The sequence below is a fragment of the Cervus canadensis genome, chromosome 18 (assembly GCF_019320065.1).
Source record: "Cervus canadensis isolate Bull #8, Minnesota chromosome 18, ASM1932006v1, whole genome shotgun sequence".
In the NCBI taxonomy this organism is placed as follows: domain Eukaryota; kingdom Metazoa; phylum Chordata; class Mammalia; order Artiodactyla; family Cervidae; genus Cervus; species Cervus canadensis.
This window is the reverse complement of record NC_057403.1, coordinates 59,714,150-59,738,797: the sequence shown is the minus strand read 5'-3', so window position 1 is coordinate 59,738,797 and position 24,648 is coordinate 59,714,150. Positions and strand designations below refer to the sequence as shown.

General features: G+C 44.6%; 1 protein-coding gene across 1 annotated transcript; it reads left to right on the top strand.

Moving 5' to 3' along the window:
- Positions 1-13,956: 13,956 nt before the first annotated feature.
- On the top strand, positions 13,957-23,663 carry CLEC3A (C-type lectin domain family 3 member A). The gene is made up of 3 exons (XM_043437234.1): positions 13,957-14,160; positions 19,468-19,551; positions 22,008-23,663. The coding sequence occupies exons 1-3, from the start codon at positions 14,046-14,048 to the stop codon at positions 22,400-22,402; spliced, it is 594 nt and encodes a 197-aa protein (XP_043293169.1). The 5' UTR covers positions 13,957-14,045; the 3' UTR covers positions 22,403-23,663.
- The last annotated feature ends 985 nt before the right edge of the window (positions 23,664-24,648 follow it).

The following is a 24,648-nucleotide window of genomic DNA, read 5'->3' as shown; positions in this document are numbered from 1 at the left end:
CCCATGCATGAGGGACAGTGGTGAATGGTTAGAACAGAGCTGGAGGCTCAGACTCTACAACAGAACACCCCACAGTGTCCTGGGCCGGAACACAGAAAGCTATCCCAAAATTAAGAGCCTCTGTCTCTCTGTTTGTCTAGATCCACACCTCAGGGCTTTAGGACCATGAGAGGGAATGCTCATAGGAAGAGGCAAAAAGAAAGAGCTAGCCACTTCTATGTGGGACCCTTCCAGGAGCTAACAACCCTGAGGCTGAGCCACACGGCCTGATCCATCCTGAAGCTGACCCAATCCAATTACTGTCCCCACCTCCTGGGAAGGAGAAAAGTTAAGACCCACTCCTCTTTCCCATGGACATAATCAGCGATACGTATTAAGAATCTTAGAGTATTCAATCCCTTTAGTCCAGCAGTATTGCTAAACATTGTTCTAAGTAAGTGCTTTAAAAGTACTAACTTAAGCTCCACAATAAACTTGCATTTTAAGTACTACTATTGTCCTTTTTAGCTCAAATGGTAAAGAATCTGCCTGAGATGCAGGAGACCAGGATTCGATCCCTGGGTTGGAAAGATCCTCTGGAGAAGGGAATGGCAATCTGCTCCAGTATTCTTGCCCGTATTCTCTGTCCAGAATTCTTCCAGTATTCTCTGTCCAGAATCCCATGGACAGAGGAGCCTGGCGGGCTACATTTCATGGGGTTGCGACGAGTCGGACACGACTGAGCGACTAACACACGTCGTCCTTTTTAAAGATGGGGAGACAAAGACGTGGGACAGCTCAGAAGACGGCCCATGACCGGAGAGCTGGTGGCGGAGCCCAGCTATGAGCCCAGGCAGCCAGGCTCTAGACTGTGCTGTTAAGCAGCAGACTCTACTGCATTTCAGTAAATCAGGGACAGAACTGTGCGTCCTAAGACAAGGGCTGGATATAGACAAAAAAAAGGTTAACACACAAAGATTTCATCTCATCATTATTTACAATAAAGGAAAAACTGGAAATTAAAACAAGTGAAGAAGTTTCACTAAAGTAGGGCACATGAAATACTCAGTTCAGTTCAGTTCAGTTGCTCAGTCGTGTCTGACTCTTTGCGACCACATCAACTGCAGCATGCCAGGCTTCCCTGTCCATCACCAACTCCCAGAGTTTACTCAAACTCATGTCTTTTGAGTCGGTGATGCCACCCAACCATCTCACACTCTGTCGTCCCCTTCTCCTCCTGCCCTCAATCTTTCCCAGCATCAGGGTCTTTTCAAATGAGTCAACTCTTCACATCAGGTGGCTCAAGAATTGGAGTTTCAGCTTCAACATCAGTCCTTCCAGTGAACACCCAGGACTGATCTCCTTTAGGATGGACTGGTTGGAACTCCTTGCAGTCCAAAGGACTCTCAACAGTCTTCTCCAATACCACAGTTCAAAAGCATCAATTCTTAAATGCTCCGCTTTATTTATAGTCCAACTCTCACATCCAAACATGACTACTGGAAAAACCATATCTTTGACTAGACGGACCTTTGTTGGCAAACTAATATCTCTGCTTTTTAATATGCTGTTTAGGTTGGTCATAACTTTCCTTCCAAGGAGTAAGCGTCTTTTAATTTCATGGCTGCAGTCACCATCTGCAGTGATTTTGGAGACCAAAATAATAAAGTCTGACACTGTTTCCCTATGTATTTGCCATGAAGTGATGGGACTGGATGCTTAGTTTTCTGAATGTTGAGCTTTAAGCCAACTTTTTCACTCTCCTCTTCACTTTCATCAAGAGGCCTTTTAGTTCTTCTTCACTTTCTGCCATAAGGGTGGTGTCATCTGCATATCTGAAGTTATTGATATTTCTCCCTGCAATCTTGATTCCAGCTTGCGCTTCATCCAGCCCAGTGTTTCTCATGATGTACTCTGCATATAAGTTAAATAACCAGGGTGACAATATACAGTCTTGACATACTCCTTTTCCTATTTGGAACCAGTCTGTTGTTCCATGTCCAGTTCTAACTGTTGCTTCCTGACCTGCATACAGATTTCTCAAGAGGCAGGTCAGGTGGTCTGGTATTCCCATCTCTTTCAGAATTTTCCACAGTTTATTGTGATCCACAGAATCAAAGGCTTTTGCATAGTCAATAAAGCAGAAATAGATGCTTTTCTGGAACTCTCGCTTTTTTGATGATCCAACAGATGTTGGCAATTTGATATCTGGTTCCTCTGCTTTTTCTAAAACCAGCTTGAACATCTGGAAGTTCAAGATTCATGTATTGCTGAAGCCTGGCTTGGAGAATTTTGAGCATTACTTTACTAGTGTGTGAGAAGAGTGCAATTGTGCGGTAGTTTGACCATTCTTTGGGATTGCCTTTCTTTGGGATTGCCCTTCTTTGGCACTGGAATGAAAACGGACCTTTTCCAGTCCTGTGGCCACTGCTGAGTTTCCCAAGTTTGCTGACATATTGAGTGCAGCACTTTCACAGCATCATCTTATAGGATTTGAAATAGCTCAACTGGAATTCCATCACCTCCACTAGCTTTGTTTGTAGTGATACTTCCTCAGGCCCACTTGACTTCGAATTCCAGGATGTTTGGCTCTGAGTGATCACACCATCATGATTATCTGGGTCATGAAGATCTTTTTTGTACAGTTCTTCTGTGTATTCTTGCCACCTCTTCTTAATATCTTCTGCTTCTGTTAGGTCCATACCATTTCTGTCCTCTATTGAGCCCATCTTTGCATGAAATGTTCCCTTGGTATCTCTAATTTTCTTGAAGAGATCTCTAGTCTTTCCCATTCTATTGTTTTCCTCTATTTCTTTGCACTGATCACTGAGGAAGGCTTTCTTATCTCTCCTTGCTATTCTTTGGAACTCTGCATTCAAATGGGTATATCTTTTCTTTTATCCTTTGCTTTTCACTTCTCTTCTTTTCACAGCTATTTGTAAGGCCTCCTCAGGCAGCCATTTTGCTTTTTTGCATTTCTTTTTCTCGGGGATGGTCTTGATCCCTGTCTCCTGTACAATGTCACAAACCTCCATCCATAGTTCATCAGGCACTCTGTCTACCAGATCTAATCCCTTAAATGTATTTGTCACTTCCACTGTATAACTGTAAGGGATTTGATTTAGGTCATACCTGAACGGTCTAGTGGTTTTCCCTACTTTCTCCAATTTAAGTCTGAATTTGGCAATGAGGAGTTCACGATCTGAGCCAGAGTCAGCTCCCAGTCTTGTTTTTGCTGACTGTATAGAGCTTCTCCATCTTTAGCTGCAAAGAATATAATCAATCTGATTTTGGTGTTGGCCATCTGGTGATAGTGTTCTCTTGTGTTGTTGGAAGAGGGTGTTTGCTATGACCAGTGCAGTCTCTTGGAAAAACTCTATTAGCTTTTGCCCTGCTTCATTCCATACTCCAAAGCCAAATTTGCCTGTTACTCCAGGTGTTTCCCGACTTCCTACCTTTGCATTTTAATGTATCCATTAAAACAGTGTGTAATAACTTGGGTCATCGGGTTGTTGCAGACCCACACGAGGCTTCTCAGGGTTTCTCTGAGCTATCAGCCAGCCTCCTCCTGCCCCTATAATATTAGGGGAGAATCTGGAGGCCAGGTTCCTGCCGAGGGTCTGAGAAAACTCAGTAAATGGACAATCAGCCTCACTCTGAGACAAAAACTTCAGGTTAGAATCACTCAACATCCCTACCTACTTAATGAGCACTGTTAGCACTTGCCACCGGGCAGGCACTGTCCTAAGTATTTTCTGTGCTGTGACGAATTTAATCCCTACCTAAGATGTAGGTGCTGCTGTTCCACCTTCTCTTGCAGCAACGACACTCAGTGAAAAGTCAAAGCTGGGATTCAAACCAAGGCCGTTCGGTTCCAGAGTCTGTGGCCTTCACAGCCCCTCCCAGCACAGAGCTTGCGGTGGGGCCGCCCCCGGTCAGCAGCCTGCGGGCATGGATGCGTGTGGCCCTGTGGCCAGCACATTCCTGCACCAGGAGTGAGGTCTGTGCAGAACTGTGGGGCTGGATCTGGGTGGCGTAGGGGATGCGGGAGAAGCCCGGCCCGGGTGGGAGCCTGCGGATGGAGGGCCAGATCCCCCTGTCCTCTTGCACACCAACACATCCTCCCCATCTAACCCAGCACACAAGTGGAGACCTATGCAGGGTGTACGGAAAAATCTCTGTACCTCTCAGTCAATTTTGCTGTGGACCTAAAACTCCTCTTTCATAAAAAGTCTATTTAAAAAATTAACTTTTTAATCTCTACTTAGCTGCAGTCTGGCTTCCATGTCTAATGCATTACAGAAATTGCTTCAAGTCATTTTCTTACTCCCAAGACCAGTGTTTATTTTAGTCTTTATTCTATTTGGCTTCTCTGACCTATTTGCCAGTTCTTTCTCTCTCTTCCCTAGGAAACGTCATCTGAGACTTTTAAAACGCGGTCTGTTGACTCAGCAGAGGAAATGCAGGTTTTCTCTGGCTTTTCTGGCCCCTGAAGCCCTTTCCTGTCTCTTCTTACCCCGTCAACATCTGGGACCCAATGGACTTGTCTCTGATTCTACTCTTTTCACCATCTGAGTATCCTGGCTTCATCTCCATCATCAATTTCTCACTATTAACATGTCTTTGATTCTCTGTTAACAAATGATTGATGCGCTCAAGGAGCTCTCTTTTTCTACCTCATTCAAGTGTCCAACTATCATTTCCAGTCATCAATGAGACAGACGCAGCTGAGTGTCCCATGAAAACCTTAAGACTGACTCGTCCAACATCAAACTGGTTTTCTCCCCCTCCATCTGTTTCCCTGGTGGCTCAGCTGGTAAAGAATCCGCCTGCAAAGCAGGAGACCCCGGTTCCATCCCTGGGTCGAGAAGATCTCCTGGAGAAGGGATAGGCTACCCACTCCAGTATTCTGGCCTGGCGAATTCCCTGGACTGTATAGACCATGGGGTCGCAAAGAGTCGGACACGACTGACTTTCATGTCTTCACCATCTGCCTCTTCTCTTCCTCACAATCACTCAGAGTCAAAAGAAGTATAAGTAACGCCTTGCCCCTATAATCCACCCAGCTTTTTTTCCTTTTCCTATTCTTTCTGAGAATCAGATCCCAGGGACCTAGTTTCCTCTGGTTACCCACTGAGGGTTTCAGTCTCAGGCAGCACGTGCTGGAAAAGTGACCTCAAACGCCATGCTTTTTATGTCATCTCAACCAACAGGAATAGCTTGACTGTTTATTCAAGCCCACGGAACGGGTACACGAGGTGACTGGACTTCGGTCACTAAGTTTCCGCCAGTAAGATGTCATGGATTTAAAGTTGGGAACTGAGCTAATTTTCCAGAAAGGCGGGCCTTCTCAGAGGGTCACCCTGCAACCTGCTGTCATCTTGCTTGGAGCACAGGCGGAGTGACAAGCCCCTGAACTCCGAGGGAGGATAAGGGCCTCACTGTTGCCCGCCCCCAAGGCTGAGCACGATCTCCATGGAGCCCACCCTGGGAGACCCACAGAGAGGAGCTGTGAAGGCTCTGCCCGCTGTGGGCCCGCCTTGTCCTCAGTGGGCGGGAGGGGAAGACTGACTTATTTGTGTTCTCAAACTGCCCTGGCAGCAGGGCCAGGCACAGCTCACAATAAATCTGGACCATCGGTACACCTAGGAAAAACAGACTGACAGACCAATGTTTGCTTCCATGAAAAGTGCACTGTTTGCTACAGTGAATACTTGGAGGATGGGACGGCGGCGGAGGTGGCCAGGGCAGGGGGCAGGGTGGGTGACTTCAGGGTGAAGTCGTTAAAAGCTGGGACAGTGTAATAATGACGAATAATTTATTAATAGGAAGCCCGCATATGAAATCTCTCTTCTGTATCAGCCACTCTGTTGATTGCTTCTAGGGCATCTTTTTAATCTTTCCAATCATGTTGGCATATAGTCATTATGGTCCCCTAATTACAGGAGCGTGAGGATCACAGAGGTTAATGAGTTGGCCCAAATCACAGAGCAAGCAAATGAGCGAGCCGCCACGATTCACCCCCAGGTTGGGATGAGATCGTCTGCACACCTTCCACGACTGCATGCCGGCGTGGGAAGCAAGGACACAGTGAGGTGTCTGTTTGGGGCCAAGGATGCGGTGGCCTTAACCACCATCTGAGAGGCTCCACACGGAGGCAGGCTGGATAGAGCCAGAACACTCAGTCCTGCAAGAGGGGAGGGAGCTGGTTGGAAATGAGATCACACACCACACACTGGCCCAGAGGAGTGACTCCCACAGGCCCGGGGCGGAGCAGAGGGACTCGGCCTCGGGAGGGGCCATCCAACCAACATTAGGGAGAATCCCGGGAGCTTGGGGCAATGGTGGAATAGTGGCAAATGGGCAGGAGAGATAGAGCAACCTCAGGGGCCTTCATGAACTAAACTGGGGCAGGCATCCAAGAAAGAAAGCTGGCCATAACAGATGGGAGAAGGCATGGAGGAAGGAATGGCAGGACTTTCTAGTGGAAGAACCAGCTGCCCTGCTGGGTAGTGAGTCCTCCGTCATGAGAAGCATTCAAAGTAGATTGGACAGGGACTCACGCCTCAAGTTCAAATATATGACTACAAGTGTCTCCTAAACTTGAGATTCCACTACCCCAACTTTACCAGAAATTTTCACACTGATCTCCTAGGTAAGCCCGTGAAGCCCAAAGTCCCCCTTCACTGCCAGGCGGGCCTCACCCCCTGCTGATTCCTGAGCAGGAGACCCCCATTTGACGGACACTTAGAAACCGAGGGCGCTAAGAAAAACCGTTTCACTCTCTAAGACTAGGTCTCATCTTCTACAAGACAAGGATAACAATGCCTTCCTTACTGCGTGCATGCAAGTGTGCTAAGTCACTTCGGTCATATCCGACTTTTTGTGACCCCGTGGACTGTAGCCCACCAGGCTCCTCTGTCCATGGGATTCTCCAGGCAAGGAAACTGGAGTGGGTTGCCATGCTCTCCTCCAGGGGATCTTCCCGACCCAGGGATTGAACCTTCATCTCTTATGTCTCCTGCAATGGTGGGCAGATTCTTTACCACTAGCCCCACCTGAAAAGGCCCTTCCTTACTGTATTTAGGTAAAAAAAAATCTTAGCACAATAGTTCAGATAAGATTGTGTATTGCATGCTCAGTTGTGCCTGACTCTGTTGCAACCCCATGGGCCACTAGGCTCCTCTGTCCACGAGATTCTCAAGGCAAGAATACTGGAGTGGGTAGTCCCTGCCTTCTCTGGGGGACCTTCCTGACTCAGGGATTAGATAGGATTGAAGGAATATAAATCACTCATCTCTTTACTCCAAACCCTCTTGGTTGGATCATTTCATGCAATGCACGTTTGTAAGTGTCCACGAAGCATCAGCCAGTTTTGAGGCTCCAAAATTGTGCTATCCAACCTGGCAGCTACTAGGTGCAAGTTGGCCACTGAACATTTACATCAGACGGCGCAGGTCTAGGAAACCGGAAGGGAACAGGACAGGGTCCTTGTCCGAGATAACACATGTGGGGGAGACAAACACCAGATAAGTATAAAGTGTGTAGAAGTCCTTAGATAGAAGTATGTTCTGTGCAAGAACAAATGGGACCAAATCTGTATGTAGGGCTGGGGTTGGGATGGGGCTGGTGCCTCAAGCATCTATATGACATAAGTGAGGGAAGTGCTTTCATCCATCACCTGTTGTGACAAGTTGGGGCTTGTATGTTTTATACACATGCTCTGGTTTTCTCAACCGTCAAGACAGATGAAGAAACCAAGGTTCAGAGAGTTGACAAAGTCTGACTGTTGTCATATAACTAACAACTTATATGAAATTTTTTTTTTTTGGTCACGCCATGCGGCCTGTGGGATCTTGGTTTCCCGACCAGGAATCGAACTTGCGCCCTTGCAGCGGATGCACAGAGTCTTATCTGCTGGACCCCCAGGGAAGTCCCAGATCTGAAGTTTTAACCCCAAAACTGTCAGTGCCCTTGCTCTTTATCTCTGTCCAATGCTGGAGCCTTTACTGTCTCCAGAGCTGTCCCCAGCCTCCTCTTCAGAGTCCAGGGCCACGGGCCCCAGCCGCAGACAGGAGCCCTGCATAGGAAGAGGGCAGCTTGCACACCCACCGTCACCAGCCCCCCCCCCACACAGCCCAGCTTTGCTCCTGCTATTCCCATGTTCATTCCATCACTGCCCCCGAGTGTTGTCCCAGGTTCTGAATGCAGCCCTCACGTGTGTTCCACCCTGAGGATGAACAGCAAACAGCAACGGGGCCAGATGGACATTTGCTAGAATATGATCCTCGGAAAAACAGCCTGAAGCGACTTTAAAATAGCAACACACCAGTGACACTGGGTAACCAGGGGACCTGTTGTAAACAGCAACTTAATAAAGAAAATAAAGCCCTGGTGACAGTTTTAAAATCCTCACCAAACACTTTGGGACTAAAGGCAATATTTTTATAGCTCCTATTCCCTGGCTATAAATGTCAGCTTTTTCTTAAATAGCCCTTTCAGAGGCCCAGGTGTAGCCCAGGGGACAAGCTGATGACAACATGCTGCTCCACAAAAGAGCAATTGTTCGGCCTCCAAGAAAACCCAGCGAGTCCTGTCTTTCCCAAGGGCCAGGTCGGGGAGGGCCAGATCCCCCGCCTCTGCCCTGCCCGCCTCGTTACTTTGATGTGTGTGTGGCTCGTAATAGGCTTCTTTCCAGATCACTGTCATTTCTCTTCCTGCTTTTCCTTTGGCAGTCTTGAGGGGTGGGGGTCTACCTCAAGGGGTGGGCCATGTCTGATGTGAATCACACTGGGGACAGGGACACAAATCCTTACCTTGAGAATATCCTCAGATCTGACTCTCCCCCTACCCCCACCCTCCTCCTCTTCTTCTAGCCGATCATGCAGACGTTGAGTTTCCACTGTTTTCCCCTGGACCGGGCGTCTCTCCAGGAGGAAAGGAAAGTTCCCATCCCTGTCTGGTCTCAAGGCCAAGCACCTGCAACGTCCCCAGTGCTGAGACGGGTGGTTTCTTAGCATGACTCCAGGTGTTATTCCTCCAAATAAGAGCCTCGGGCTCTTTGCTCTTCCATGAGTTGAAATGCTGTTTCCTGGGTCAAGTGCCTTGCTATGGGAGCCTCGGAGGAGAGGCGGGAAGGCAGGGAAGCAAAGCAAAACTGTCCTGCCAAACATGAGTAAATGTTTATTGAGCAAATACTACACCACGTGCAAAGTCGAGTCAATTCGACCCAGCCCCAGCCCTCTGGGAGTTTACAGACTAGCTGGTGAGCCTGACATCCTGCAGGAGATCCATGAAGTAAAAATATTTAGCAATAAGTCCCAAATTGTGATAAGGGCTATAAAGGAAGCGGAGTCCTTTGGTGGAGAAAACAGAGCAGGACCTTCCTAGACTGTGCAGTTAGAGAAGACGTGTCTGGGAGTTCAGACCTGGAAACAGGAAGCCATACACTAAATGTTCCTGATCTGGGCACATGCCAAGTTTGGGAAGGGATGGCATGCATGTGTACGTGCATGCTCAGCTGCTTCATTCATGTCCGACTCTTTGCGACCCCATGGACTGTAGCCTGCCTCCGTCATGGACAGGCTCATCTGTCCCTGGGACTCTCCAGGCCAGAAGACTGGCATGGGTTGCCATGCCCTTCTCCAGGGGGTCTTCCCAACCCTGGGGCTGAACCCCCATCTCTGCCTTGGCAGGCGGGTTCTTTACCCACTGAGCCACCTGGGAAGCCCTAGGGATGGGACAGGGTGACAGGAAAAAATGTATGTGGAAAGGAATGGTGGGGTGGGTGGAGGATTTGAAAATAAGTCAAGGCTGAAAAAAGGTCTCGATGACTGGAGAAAGTCAGCAGGAAGAACCAGGCAAGTTCTTGCCAGGTAAGAGGGCCCTAGAAACTACGGTGAGAAGTCTAAGCTTCCATGGAAAGACGTGGAGGGTTTTCAGTAGGAGAGTGACGATCATATCAGTGACCTGTAGCTAGTTCCTGTGGGTTGGGCGGGAGCCCAGCTTCATCTCAGGGATGAGACGGGCTAGGGTGGAGCTCTTAGTGACTCGGGGCGGGATGACGGCAGGAGAGATGACAAAGGCATGTGGAGGCAGGAACCACAGCAGCATGTGCTGTTGACCAGGTTGTGGAGAGGGGTGTGGAGGGCAACAGTGAGTGCCAATGGCTCCAAGACGACACCCCGGTTTTGGAACTGGCGCACAATGGAACATTAACTCTGATACGGGGGGCTCAGGAAGAATGGGACCTTTTAAAATTCATGGGGGAATCCCCTGGTGGTCCAGGGGTTAAGAAGACTCGGCAGTTTTATAGTGGTGGCCCCGGTTCAATCCCTGATCTGAGAACTAAGATCCTGCAAGCCTTGAGGTTTGCAGAAAAACACACAGAAATACAAATAAATGAAAGTAAATTTAAAAACCATGGAACACGAATAGGGAAAGAATGTAGAACTGCATTTAAAGCATCGTGAGTTTAAGCTGTCTTTGGAGATCCAGCTGGAAGTATTGCATGAGCAGCAGAGCTGTGAGGCTGAAGGAGGAGTTCCAGGTGGAGAGGTAAGAGTGGAGAGCCCCAGACAGAGCCTGAAGCCTGGAGAAGGAACACGGCCATCTCAGGAGTGGGCGCAGGAGATCAGGGCAGACAGGAGGGAGTCCTAAGCCGTCTCAGGCAATAGCAGTGAGGAAGAGGTGAATACTCAAATATTTAATTAGAACAACAATTGTGTGCTTTCATGAAACTATCCTCCACGCTACTGTAATGGTGGCTGCATTTATTTGCCCAAACCCGCTGAACTCTCCAAGAGAAACAGTGAATCCTAATATAGACTACAGACTTCAGTTAATAACATGAGCTTCCCAGTTGGCGCTAGTGGTAAAGAACCTGTCTGCCAAAGTGAGAGATATAATGAGACATGGGTTCGATCCCTGGTTTGGGAAGATCCCCTAGAGGAGGGCATGGCAACCCACTCCAGTATTCTTGCCTGGAGACTCCCATGGACAGAGGAAACATACCACACACACATGCAAGGTGGTAATAATAAGAGAAACTGGGGTTGTGGGGCAGGGTGGGAAGAGGAGATCTATGGGAATTCTCAATAGTCTCTGCTCAATTTTTCTGTAAATCTAAAACTGCTCCAGATATCAATGAACTTATTTACAAAACAGAAAGAGACTCACAGACATAGAAAACAAACTTACAGTTATCAAAGGGAAAAGGAGATAAATTAGGACTTTGGGATTAACATACACATACTACTCTATAGAAAACAGATAACTACCATTACTACTGTATAGCATAGGAAACTATACTCAAAACCTTGTAATAACCTATAATGGAAAAGAATCTGAAAAAGAATATATGTATGTTTACTGAGGGCTTCTCTTGGGACTCAGATGGTAAAGAATGTGCTTGCAATGCTAGAGACCTGGGTTCGATCCCTGGGTTGGGAAGATACCCTGGAGAAGGGAATGGCAACCCACTCCAGTATCCTTGCCTGGAGAATTCCATGACAAGAGGAGCCTGGTGGGCTACAATCCATGGGGTCACAAAGAGTCAGACACGACTGAGTGACTAATGCTAACTAACATGTATAACTGAACCACTCGCTGTACACTTGAAACTAACACAGAATTGTAAATTAACTATGCTTCAATTAAAATAAAAGATGGATGATAAACAATAAACCTGGATTTATTTATGACAAAAAAAAAACTGCTTTAAAAATTGTTTGCTAATTTTAGAAGCAAGCATGGGCTTTCAGATCTGGCTAACAAAAAACAAATCGGGAAGGTGTCAGAGGCTTTCCTGAAAAGGGAAAACAGCTTAAAACAACATGGATTTTTTTTTAAAGATACGTGTTCTTATAAGCCTAGCTTTAGCACAGGACAGACCAAAGACCTAAGAGGAATCATTAGCTATCCACCACTGTTCTGTAACGTGAAGTCTCTTCTCAGAGTAAAGGATTTGAGAAGCTGGCAGAAAGCTTTTGGATCAATCACAAGATAGTTGTAAAACATCGATCCTTTTTCCCTTTTCAAATCAAAACACATGTTCCCCAGATCAAAAGAAATATCTTCTGGGTCAATCAGAAATAGATTTTAAATTCAACTCCCACTCTTGGGACCTGAGTGACACTGAACAAATCCACTTCAATTTTCTGAGGCTCAGTTCCAGTCATCCGTAAAATGCAGGGAATGTTTATACCAGACGCTTGCTGTGAAGACTAAAAACATCTGGCATTACTGTACTATTATAAATTATGTTAAGGAAATTACAGGTATTATTACTATTATCATCATCACTATTATTATTAAGCACTGGACATCACACTGAATGCTTATTGTCATAACTTTGTTGACTCTTTCCAACAACCCTGAAAGTTAGCATCCCTAACTAACCCATTATTAAGATGAGAAAAGATTCAGTGAGGTTCAGTAACTTGCCCAAGATCACACAGCTGCTAAACAGTTGAGAGTAAAATATGAACCCAGCTTGTTTGTTTCCAAGATGCTCTCAGTGGCCTATATATAGACTGCCCACATCAGTACAAGTTTACATTATAAGTAAAATCTTTATTTTTAAACTCACACATTTTATTTCATGCATTACATTATGTTAGACTTTACTACGTCACTGGTCTTACTTGGACGTCAATATTTTAGGCAGTCTACAAGGTGGCTTCAGCAGGAGGGAAATGAAGATGAATTACACTGGTTTTTCTCACTAAGATTCACAAGAAATTAATCACACCTTGATTCTTCCTTTATTGTCTCCAAAAGAAAAAAAAAAAGATACAATGAATTTGATCCTTGGGACCTTCCAAAATCTACAAACCCTGCCCTCCATCTGCACCTGGTCATCCAGATAGTGTTGTCACTTAGTCAGGACGGAGGTCTTTCCCCAGGGTCTAACTTGGTCACACTTCTGGAAGGTCCTTATTTTGTCCTAAGAGTCTACCTGGTTCTCAGCTGTTGCTACTGTTGTTTAGTCACTAAGTCATGTCTGACTCTCTGCGACCTCATGGATTGTAGCCCACCAGGCTCCTCTGTCCATGGGATCTCCCTGGCAAGAATACTGGAGTGGGTTGCCATTTCCTCCTCCAGGGGATCTTCCCAACCCAGGGATTGCATCCAAGTCTACTGCTTGGCAGGCGGATTCTTAACCACCTGGTAAATCCCTGGTTCTCAGTACTTTTCCTAAAGCCCATTTATTGTCCAGGTAAGAATAATTACAGCAAGTCTTTCACTCTATTTCTCTGTTATTTCTGTATTTCTTTTGAAAGTGTTTTTTAAGTGTTTGAGATAATTTCAAAGGAATAAAGTGTTAGTTGTAGAGACCTGCGAGATGGTAATGGTTGATATTTTACATTAATTTTTATGGAAAAAATTCAGTCTTTCTTTTCTTTCTAAGGTGTGTTTCCCCAAGAATTTAACTCTTGCTGAACCCACAAAATCCTAATTTTGTGGCCCTTTGACCATCTCCATTACTCTGTGTGACTAAACCCTTCCCAAGCTCCATATGAGCCGTGTAGACACATAAGTGTGTGTAGACACACAGGCGGTGCTCTGGCATAACGTGCACATACTCCCACACAGTAACTTTGCTAGATGTGTGTATGTCATTGAATGCACTTCTCAGAATATTAAGTGAACTTCAGAGCTCCAAACCAGAGACTTAAATATCAGAGTCTTCACAGAGACCCCATGCTTTCTGGGCTTCAGATTGAAAAAAAAAAAAAAAAGGAAAAAAAAGAAAGAAAGATAAGACTTTTAGACCCTTCATCAACTCTGATGTGCTCTGAAAAGGCAAGTCAAGTAGGAAAATTTTTCTTCACAGGAAATTTTTTTTTTAATGCCTCAACGAGACGTGAGAACAGGGGCTTCCTTATGCTGCAGCCAGCAGAGGCACTCAAACATTCCGTCAGCAGGACCCCAGCCAAGCTGCACAGCGCGCTTTTATAAAGCTGGCCCCAGGCATCTCAGGGCAAGATGTGGCTGTGAAGTCTGCTCGGCCCTTGGTACTCCGGAGGCGCTGGCACGGTGGCTGTCAGACTCGCCCCAGAGCCATGGCAAAGAATGGACTTGTAATTTACATCCTGGTTATCACCTTGCTCCTGGACCAGACCAGCTGCCACGCGTCCAAGTTCAAAGCCAGGAAGCACAGCAAACGCCGAGTGAAAGGTAACAGGGTGCCTCTGTCTGCAGAACTCTAGGCTTGCTCAGACTGGGGAGGAGTTGGACCATGTTCATTTCCAGACTCCCCCAGGAGACCATTTCTGGTGGCAGTACCATGGCTTCATGTGGATATGGCATTTTCAGGGGACCGAGTGACCTCTTAGTTCTCTGGGGCTGTTTGACGTTTAAAGGAGTCATATGATAGGATTTGGGTTTTGTAGGACAAGAAAGGCTTTTGCAAAAAGACTTTCTGTACTGTATGCCCTTTATCAGGTGAGCTTGGGCCAGAGGATGTCATTAGAGTGTGACAACCTGGATACAGCACCTGCTATTTGGAAACCCGAATCGAGTAGAACAAATCAATTAATAGAGTATACTGTTTCACTCATAGATATTGTACAGCTGTTCAAATTTATCTGCAAGATAACTATAATCTTATTCAATGTGTCGTAGAGAACAGAGCTATTGGTAATGTGACTTCCGTTTCATCAATAGATATATTCTCATATCCCTGGGAATACAGGGACAGTCTGTATTATATGCTTAAGCTTTTTCATGTCATAGAGAAGTTTTAAGTCTTTCACTTAAAAATATTTCAACACACAAGTCATATAACATTTGAAGACATGTTAATGCAAAACAATCTCCAAGCAATCCCAATTTGCAGTGGCTTGAATTGGGTTGAAAAAGTGAAAGTGTCAGTCACTCAGTTGTGTCCCGCTCTTTATGACCCCATAGACTGTAGCCCACCAGGTTCCTCTGTCCTTGGAATTCTCCAGGCAAGAATACTAGAGTGGCTTGCCATTCCCTTCTCCAGGAGATCTTCCTGTCTCAGGGGTTGAACCAGGGTCTCTGGCTTTGCAGACAGATTCTTTACCACTGAGCCACCAGGGAAGCCCTGAATTGGTTTAAGAGAGATAAAAAATCTTGCAAGGGACAGAGATAATGGCAATGTACATGCAACACACTGAAACTAAATCAAAACTAAATCATCAAGAAAGGCGTGGTATGATGTGTATCTCATCCTGAGTTACTCTCATATAGGATATTTCAAGATAAATATTGACACTATTTCCTCATCAATTTCACTTCATTAGTAACAAAACACAAACAATAATATCAACAAAGTTAAAGTCTTGATTTAACACAACACGAATAGCTGGCTGGTGAAAAGGGAGCTTCTCTTGTTGGGTCATGTTTTTAAGATTATGAAGTGCCCTACTTTAGGTCTGATGTAAGGTTTTTTTTTTTTTCTTTTTTTGATAATTGCTTTATAACACTGTGCTGGCCTCTGCCATACATCACCATGAATCAGCCAGGTATACATATGTCCCCTCCCTTCTGAACTCCCCTCCAATGGCCCACCCCAACCCGTCCCTCTTAAATGGAATTTTTTTTCTTAATGAAATACTACACTTCTCTGTTCCCTCCTTTAAAGAGAAATTAAAACATTTCTCATGAGCGATGAAGTATCTGGTGGAAGATGAGGACAGGGGAAGGAAGGGGAAAGATGTGGCATTTCTTCTGGGTGATGCAGCATGTTTTGTAGCCAGCATCTCTTTACCATGAAGAAGGAGTGGTCAGCTGGTGACCACCCAGCAGGGATGTGGGGAGGGGTATGAATATGTGAATGTGTGTGTGTGTTCCTGAAATAACTGCAGTTCAGGGCATTATGTTCTATCCTCCAAGGCACACACACACAAGCGTACACACATGCTTTTGTTTGCTTTTTAACCGACTGGGTCCAATCCTAGATATCATCCTTCCAAAGCAGTTTTGCTCCTTTTTTGCTATGAGATCCAAGAAAGTAGATTCTATAATACGCGAAGCCATTAGCCTAAACCTGTTAAACAGTTCTTTTCCCCCATACATTTTAACTGCCTGAAAATAATACCAAATCTTATGAAATCAAAAGCAAAAGTCATTTTTTTTCTCTCTCAATTCTTTCCATAGAATTAACCATGATTAACTGCTAAGAGATAATATTCCCAGAGTTTTCTTTGATGCCCAATTAAAAATTGATTTGTTGTTGTTTAGTTTTTAAGTTGTGTCTGACTCTTTGCGACCCCATGGACTGTAGCCCCACCAGCCTCCTCTGTCCATGGGATTTTCCAAGCAAGAATATTGGAGTGAGTTGCCATTTCCTTTTCTAGGGGATCTTCTCAACCCAGGAAACAAACCCGAGTCTCCCACTTGGCAGGTGGATTCTTTACTACTCTGCTACCCGGGAAGCCCTACTTTTAACAAAATAAGTGTTGGCTATCTAAAGTACTTGGCAGACTAATTGATTTTATCTGTTAACTCTTGGATAACCTCACATATAAGGCATTCCTCAGCCCTTTTAAAAGCTGCATAACATTCCATGTGAGAACAGGTTATGGCTTATTTAATCTGTTCTTTCCTGGTGAACTTTCATGTTCATCATATCTATCTCTTTTTGATCCAGTGCCTCAGTGAATTGCTTTGTACACAGATACTGATCCCCATGCTAGAATATCATGATGATACTTCTCTAGAAGTAAAATTGTAAGTTAATTACACTACCTGTCTTTCAAAACGGTAGCATGAACTCGTGTTCTCAACTTCAGTATACGAGAGCACCCACTGAGTTTCTCTTGTGGCTCAAAAGTTAAAGAATCTGCCTGCAGTGCAGGAGACCCAGGTTTAATCCCCGGGTCAGAAAGACCCCCTGGAGAAGGAAATGGCAACTCATTCCAGTATTCCTGCATGGAAAATCCCAAGGACAGAGGACACTGGTGGGCTACACTCCAGGGAGTCTCAGAGTCAAACGCGACTGGGCGACTAACACCAACGCACACCTTGACAACCTGACCCATCACCAGTTTAAGCTGTGCTGGCTTAACAAACCCCAAAAAGACTTTTAATTTGCATCTCTTTGCTTATTAACGAGGTTGAGATATTTTTTCATGTATTTACTGGTCATTTCTTCCAGCAATTATTTTTGCATTCTTATCCTGTACCTATTTTTGGAGAACAACAATAATAAAATGAAAGGGAGCCTTTAAAACACAAAACCAAAAAACTCAAAATGGTAATTGAGTGATTTAGCTCCAAAAACAAGTTTCTCCTGCTATTCACTTCACAGGCCTCAACAAATTAGGTTGAACAATGCAAGTTATGTTGTAGCATGAATTAAATATAATCTCTATTTAGTGAAATAGTTGTTCCCTGTATTCATTTTGACAAAACACAACCACATTTCTCACAAAGGACAGAAGCAGACTTCAAGCCACCTGGATAACGATTTCCATAATGGTCTCCCAGGAGCCTAATATTAATTCATGTGTCTTCATGTTAATTACAATGTTTACAACTCCCCTGTGGAGGCCATTTACTTAAATAGTGTGGAGCAGGAAGCTGAGAGGAACTGCGGTGACATTTGTCTGGCTCACAACTTGTAACCTGGAAGAAAACTTAGCAGTCTTTGCAAGTCTGGCCCCCAACAGCCACTGGCTTTGCATACTGAATGTACCCCTATATTTATTCTGGATTGAATGGTCCCACTGAGGAAACCTTTGAGTTATTGTGCTTCTCAGCTGAGCTACTGGATGCCTTGAGAATGGTTGTCCATGCCTGGATACCCCAGAAGGCATTTCCTAACCCGAATGTGGAAACACCTGACTGGCAAAGCACATGTTTAAGGGGAAAATGAATCAGCCATGCTTGGATACTGGCCTGTCCTGAAAACACCCAAGACAGAACACAGATTCTCCATGTGGTATCCCCACAAACAGGCAGCTGCCAACAGCCATATCAAGCTTTAAGCATCTTAGCTGCTTGAGGCTACGTACTAGGGACCAAGCAGGTAAAGGTGATCACTGTCCAGAAGCAGACAGGAGGCGTGGAAAGAGAACAGATTTGAAGACAGCAAGATTCGAATCCCAACTCTGCACCTTACTAGCTGGGTAATCTTTGACAGGTTAATTCAGTTTTCTGTGCCTCTCTTTTTTCCTGAAATGATATTGTCTATTTCATAGTAACATTGAAAGAATTAAGCTCCTGGTACACAGTGTATGGTGGCTTTAATATTTTTAAATGTGTATTAAGATTTATTATAATTCCTGCTTTTGAAGAGCTCACAAGTTGTCAGTTTCTAAGACACTGCCCATCAGGTCTGGATTTTTGATTAGTCAAAGTTACTAATTTCCTACTCCTTACTTATACCCAAGGAAAGCCACAAAGATTAGCCTAATCAGGGGACATCCAAGACTAAGTAAATTGCTAGTCCTTAATACAGAAGCATTTTTATAGGGCTCTTTATCACTGCCTTTCCATACTTCTCCATGAAAATCACTTAGCTCTGCTAAGAGCCATTATACCTGGAGCATCAGTTGAGTAGGGGTATTGAGGACAGGGGACTTGGAGACCCACTTAAGTCTGAGTATGAGTTCTACCACTTACTTGCCAGTTTAGCTTATTGAGTTCATTCTCACTCTTCAATGGGAATCTCATTTTCCTCCATGCCTAACTATCTTTGAAGAGTAAGTGAAAATAACATGAAAGTATTCTGTATGCCATCATGTGTTTATTCACAATATTATGAAATTGATTATGTGCCAAGCATCATGTATAGCATCAGGAATACCATGGACAACCAGAGAGATAAAACTAAGTAAGTAAAGAAACATGATTACAGACTGGAGAAAGTGTGTGGAAGAAAAATAAAGGTTCAAGGAAAGAGACCAGCCAGGGAGATGTAGAGAGGGTGATCAGCAAGTCTTCTCAGAAGAGGAGATGTTTAAGCTTGATAAGAAGATGAATAGGGAGTTCCCTGGCAGTCCAGTGGTTAAGACTCCACGCCTCCAGTGCAGAGCGTGAGAGTTTGATCCTTGGTTGGGGAACTAAGATCCCACATGCTGTGGGGCCAAAATAAAATAAAACTGCAGTCTTAAGAAAAAGAAAAAGGACAAGACCTGGGCCAAGAGGGTTCCAGGCAGACAGAACACACTCGAAGGGTCCTGAGATGAGGCAGCTTGTTCTAGAATGCATGGAAAATCAACCAGTCTGAAGTCTAGTGACGGAGAGTGAGTCACACAGGATGGGGCTGGAGAGATACACAGGTGCCCCACCTCGCAGAAGAAACTTCCAGTATTATTACCCCACCAAACCCTTACAAATCTTCCTGAACAACTTGCTTTCATTCACTGTTGTTCATGTACTCTGGGTTCAGTTTCATCAAAATCACCCTCAGCTTACGTTCTGTATTCTGAAACTTTATCTTATTTTATTTACTTTATTTTAATCATATTTTTTTAATTCATCCTACCCCACCCCACTCTAACAAATCCTCAGAAAAGGATGGAGACTTGAAGATTCAAGTGGAAAAGCTCTGGAGAGAAGTCAATGCCCTGAAGGAAATGCAAGCCCTGCAGACAGGTGAGACTCGTCTTATCTCAACAAGATAGGAAAAGAAATTGTGATTAGCCAGCAATTCAAACCACATTGAGAGTATATATCGTTCTAGGTAACATTAAAAAAAGAGAGCGAGAGAGAGACATTGACAAATCAGAGATGCGTCCAGGACAAAGGATTAAAAAGCTGGGAGGATGAATGTTTTGGGAAATCAGCTTGATTTTCCACTTCCTTCACCTCTCAATGAGTGGAATAAAAATCAAACCAGGCATTTCAATAATACCTTTTAGAAGTCCATCCATAATTTTTTTTTTTCTGTGCTCTGCAACATGCGAGATGCCTGATCTTAGTTTCCTGACCTAGGATGGAACTCTTTCCCCCTGCTTTGGGAGCACAGGGCCTTAACCACTGGACCACCAGGAAGTCCCCACAATTCTTCTTCATTAGGCAATAGAAGAAAATTGAAGCAAGTATTAACTAGATACAATAACCAGCATTCCTTAGCTGTTTACTAACATGCTGAGGTCCCCAGGTGACTCAGTGGTAAAGAATCTGCCTGCCAATGCAACAGACCTGAGTTTGATCCCTGGGTCAGGAAGACCCCCTGGAGGAGGAAATGGCAACCCACTCCAGTATTCTTGCCTGGGAGATCCCATGGACTGAGAAGCCTGGCAGACTACAGTCCATGGGGTCACAAGAGTCAGACAGGACTTAGCAACTAAACGACAACAAAATAACCCACTGAGAGCTCAGCCGAGGTGGAACTAAACCCAGGGTCACAGGACTCAGCTCTGGCCACACTGAGTAGGTCAGATGCTCTGGAGAAGAGCTGGGTTAGAACCACAGCTTGTCAGCAGAGGGCAGCAGTGAGTGTTCCTTTATCAGAGAGCAGATCTCCCAGCAGCCTATGAAGCTCCCAGAATGCGGAAATGAGAGCCACGCGGGGCAGACTCAGGAACACCCCTGGCTTGCAAGGTTCACATCCTCAGGGAGGAATACTGTCATAGCCACTCCAAAGGCAGAGCTTTGAGGGTCCCAGAAGAGAGCTGCCCAATTACAAGAGTTAATGCCTTCAAGGAAGACCAAAGTTATGGCTTTTCCATCAGCTATTTATGGCCCCCAGGGCTCCCCAGGGGGCTCAGTGGTAAAGAATCCACCTACCGTGCAGGAGACATGGAAGACATGGGTTCGGTCCCTGGGTCGGGGAGATTCCCTGCAGAAGGAAATAGCAACTCACTCCAGTCTTCATGCCTAGGAAACCCCATGGACAGAGGATCCTGGAGGGCTGCAGTCCAGTCCATGGGGTCACAAAAGTCAGACCACCTGAGCGATTGAGCACGGCACATTGATAGCTCCCAGGCCAGCCGTATGTTACCAGTCTTGAGCCATTTTGACCCTAATCAATATTGCCTAGTTACACTGCCGGCAGGGCCCTTTATCAAGTTTCCCGGGGAACAGAATTAGAAAGTTAAAGGAAGGTCAAATGCCTTTGCAGAAGGGGAAAGAGCTTGGTTAACCCTTCAGCCATAGTTGGGGGCTATAATACTTTATAAACATCAACACAGCTCAGTCGCTCAGTCGTGTCCGACTCTTTGCGACCCCATGGACTGCAGCACGCCAGGCTTCCCTGTTCATCACGAACTCCCGGAGCTTGCTCAAACTCATGTCCATCATCAACACATTACTCCTTCAGTAATTTATGAGACAGATGCTGCTATAATTCTTCTCAGTTTACATATGAGGAAACAGAGGCATGGGGAAATTAAATAACTTGTCCAAGGCTAACACAGATAGTAAATATCAGAACTGACACCAAGCTGAGGCACTACAGCCTGAAGCCTGACTCTCCAATGCTATGCCTTAGAACTATCTTTATATTTGGCTCATACCCTGGATAAGATAAACAATATTTAGCTCATGTTATCTGCTGTGGGCTCAGTTATCTGCTGTGAGCTTACATGCAATGTAAGTCACCTTCTTACATACTAACAACTCTTTTAAGCTTCATTATATTCTGGCTCAGTTGCTTCAGTCACGTCTGACTCTGTGACCCCGTGGACTGTAGCCCACCAGGCTCCTCTATCCATGGGATCCTCCAGGCAAGAATACTGGAGTGGGTAGCTATTTCCTCCTCCAGGGAATCTTCGGGACCCAGGAACTGAACACGTGTCTCCTGCATTGGCCGGCAGATTCTTTACCACTGAGCCACAGGGAAGCCCCAGGCTTCACTATCCTGATATGTAACGACAGGTGTAATAAAAATCCCACATCATGGGACAGTTGTGATTATGAGATGGGTTCATTTATGTAAAATGCCTGGCACAGTGCCTGACTCTGTACACAGTCTTCATTACATGCTGACTCACCATTATCTCTATGCATCGTCCTTTCCACAACTACTTACTGCTATTGGCCAGGGCCAGTTCTAGATTATTATACTCCCACAGCATGTTAATATGTCAAATCTCACATCTTTACAGTCTGTCTCCGAGGCACAAAATTTCACAAGAAGTGCTACCTTGCCGCGGAAGGCTTGAAGCACTTCCACGAAGCCAATGAAGACTGCATTTCCAAGGGCGGGACCCTGGTTGTCCCCAGAAGTGCCGATGAAATCAACGCCCTCCGAGACTATGGTAAAAGGAGCCTGCCGGGGGTCAATGACTTTTGGCTGGGCATCAACGACATGGTCACAGAAGGCAAGTTTGTTGACGTCAATGGGCTTGCCATCTCCTTCCTCAACTGGGACCAGGCACAGCCTAACGGTGGCAAGCGGGAAAACTGTGCCCTCTTCTCCCAGTCAGCTCAGGGCAAGTGGAGTGATGAGGCCTGTCGTAGCAGCAAGAGGTACATATGTGAGTTCACCATCCCTCAATAGACCCTTCTCAGGTGCATCTTCCCAGAAGGATCGGTCCTGGTTTACAGGCTGATGGTTCTCAAGAATGAGTCAAAATCGTCATAGGGGAGGCTATGTCCCTAGGAATACGAGACAGCCAAGTTTGCTACCAAATTGTATTGTGATTTTTGCCCTCCACGGGGAATGGGGGCTCGGAAAATAACCATTCCGTCATGTACACACTGCTCAAGTAGCTTCTGCAAAATGGGCTATTAGACCTTTCTCATTCCTGGTCCCTCTTCTTGTACAGACCAGGTGTGTATTGAAAAGACAATAGTCAGAAAAGCAAGCTGTAGGCTACCTGGAAGATTTTCTGTTAAAGGTTTCGTATGTATTTGAGTGATGAGGTGCTACATAATCCCAAATCTTTTCCGTCTGATGCTCAGTCCGCTCCCTCCTCGTGATAGCATCTTATTAGCCCGTCGCCCTTTTGAGTTGCAGCATCCCCTGGTGGGACATGTAACTGCTCTGTCACGTAGATACATGGAAGTCTTGTATAGGTTCTGGTTTAACTCTGTTTTCTTCAAACCCATCCCACTCCTGCCCCTGCCCCCAGTGATATACACATCTTTTTTTTTTTTAAGTTCCCAGTAAAGATCTGAAAGGAAATGTTAAGGCAGCATATTTGGTCAATTTCCACCCCAGTATTACATTACAGTTTGCAACTTGAATAGGTAAACCTAAGGCAGAACAGAGTAGCCGACTGTACAGAAAAAGAGAAATTTTTTAAGGTCTCCTTTTTCCCCTGCTTTAGTGTACCCTCTTTTATGAAATCAACAGTGGATATTATACATCTTTGTTTCCTTTTTTAAAAAACATATTTTATACACATATATATTTTAACAATCATATATTTAAGTCTATTGGAGAAAAATCTATATTTAGATCGAAAGTTGGATGTTGGATTTAAATAATATTTTTTGAGTTACATGTACATCTAAACTATTTTTTTTATTCTGCCAAGTGCTGCTCCCACTAAATTGTTTAGATTGTGTAATGTAATGTCATTGCTTAATACGAAATTATGAAGTTAAGGCTTGGGGGAAACGGGTTTTTTAGAAGCAAACAATTCTAGGCATATTCTGTTCTTCAAATAAACATCTTTTTTTCCCTTTAAATGTTGAATATGTTTTGGGAACAAAATCCTTCTTTATAAGCTTAATTATGTATGCTTGGGATTAAGCTTTAGTTCTTCACACTGCACAACAATAATAAAGCCTGAATTCTGATCAATGTGAATGTATATGGGTATCGTCTGTAGTTATTCAAACTATGTTGGTTTAAATCAGACTTGAATAAATTGGGGGAGAAATGCACTAGATTTGATCACACTGGTGATTTAGATGTACTATAAGGATAGTTTTACTTGAGAAGAAAGAAGTAAAGTGGAGACGGAGGAAGAGCACTTTTAAGAAGTTGTACCTGCCATTGTTTTTGGTTGACCCTGATCAATTTCCTCTTCCAAGGCAACCACAGTCTCCACATGGGAATCTTATCAAATTGCAGATCACAACTTGATAAGGTCTGGGCTGAGGCCCCAGATTCTTCACTTCTAAAAGCATCTAGTCGAAGCCAACGGGGCTGGACCACACACCACAGTCTGAGTACAAGGGTCTAAACCTGTAACTACTTGCCCAGAGACAGTCTCTGCTGATTCTAGCAGGTCTGTTCCCCTTTAACTCGAGTCAAGGGTAGGACCTACAGTTAATCTGTGTGAAGAATACTGAGAGCAACTTTTCTACCCATCACAGATGCTTCCAGCCATATTATTATATGATCTACAAAATAAAAATCAATTAGTTAAAGGAAACAGTAATTGAGACTCAGTGATCTGAAGGAAACCATATCTCAAGGCTCAAAGGCTTAAGTTGCAGAGAAGTTCTTACACTAAAAATAAAGATATTAAATCTTTCTTGCTCTCTGATTACAGAGAACTTTCGTATTCTCACCAAATTAAGTACATCTATCAAATAAAGAAGCCTACTAATTTTAACTATTTAAGTTATTAATTTAATCCGATGTCAGAGATTCAAAGGACACCTACTGACTATAAAGCACCATATTACATAGTACCTAAGGACAGAAAGGAAGTAAGTGATGGTATCTACACTAGCTCACAGGAGGAGAGCAAGACTTGCCACTGGAGTCTAAGAAAAAATATTAGTAGCTCCAATTACATATGAAAATTCTGAATTTACAGATTATTACTATCTAGTTTAACCTAAACT

Coding starts and splice junctions, on each gene's coding strand:
- CLEC3A (XM_043437234.1), top strand. CDS start 14,046: ATGGCAAAGAATGGACTTGTAATTTACATCCTGGTTATCACCTTGCTC. Junction 14,161..19,467: donor CAGCAAACGCCGAGTGAAAG/GTAACAGGGTGC, acceptor ACAAATCCTCAG/AAAAGGATGGAGACTTGAAG. Junction 19,552..22,007: donor AATGCAAGCCCTGCAGACAG/GTGAGACTCGTC, acceptor ACATCTTTACAG/TCTGTCTCCGAGGCACAAAA.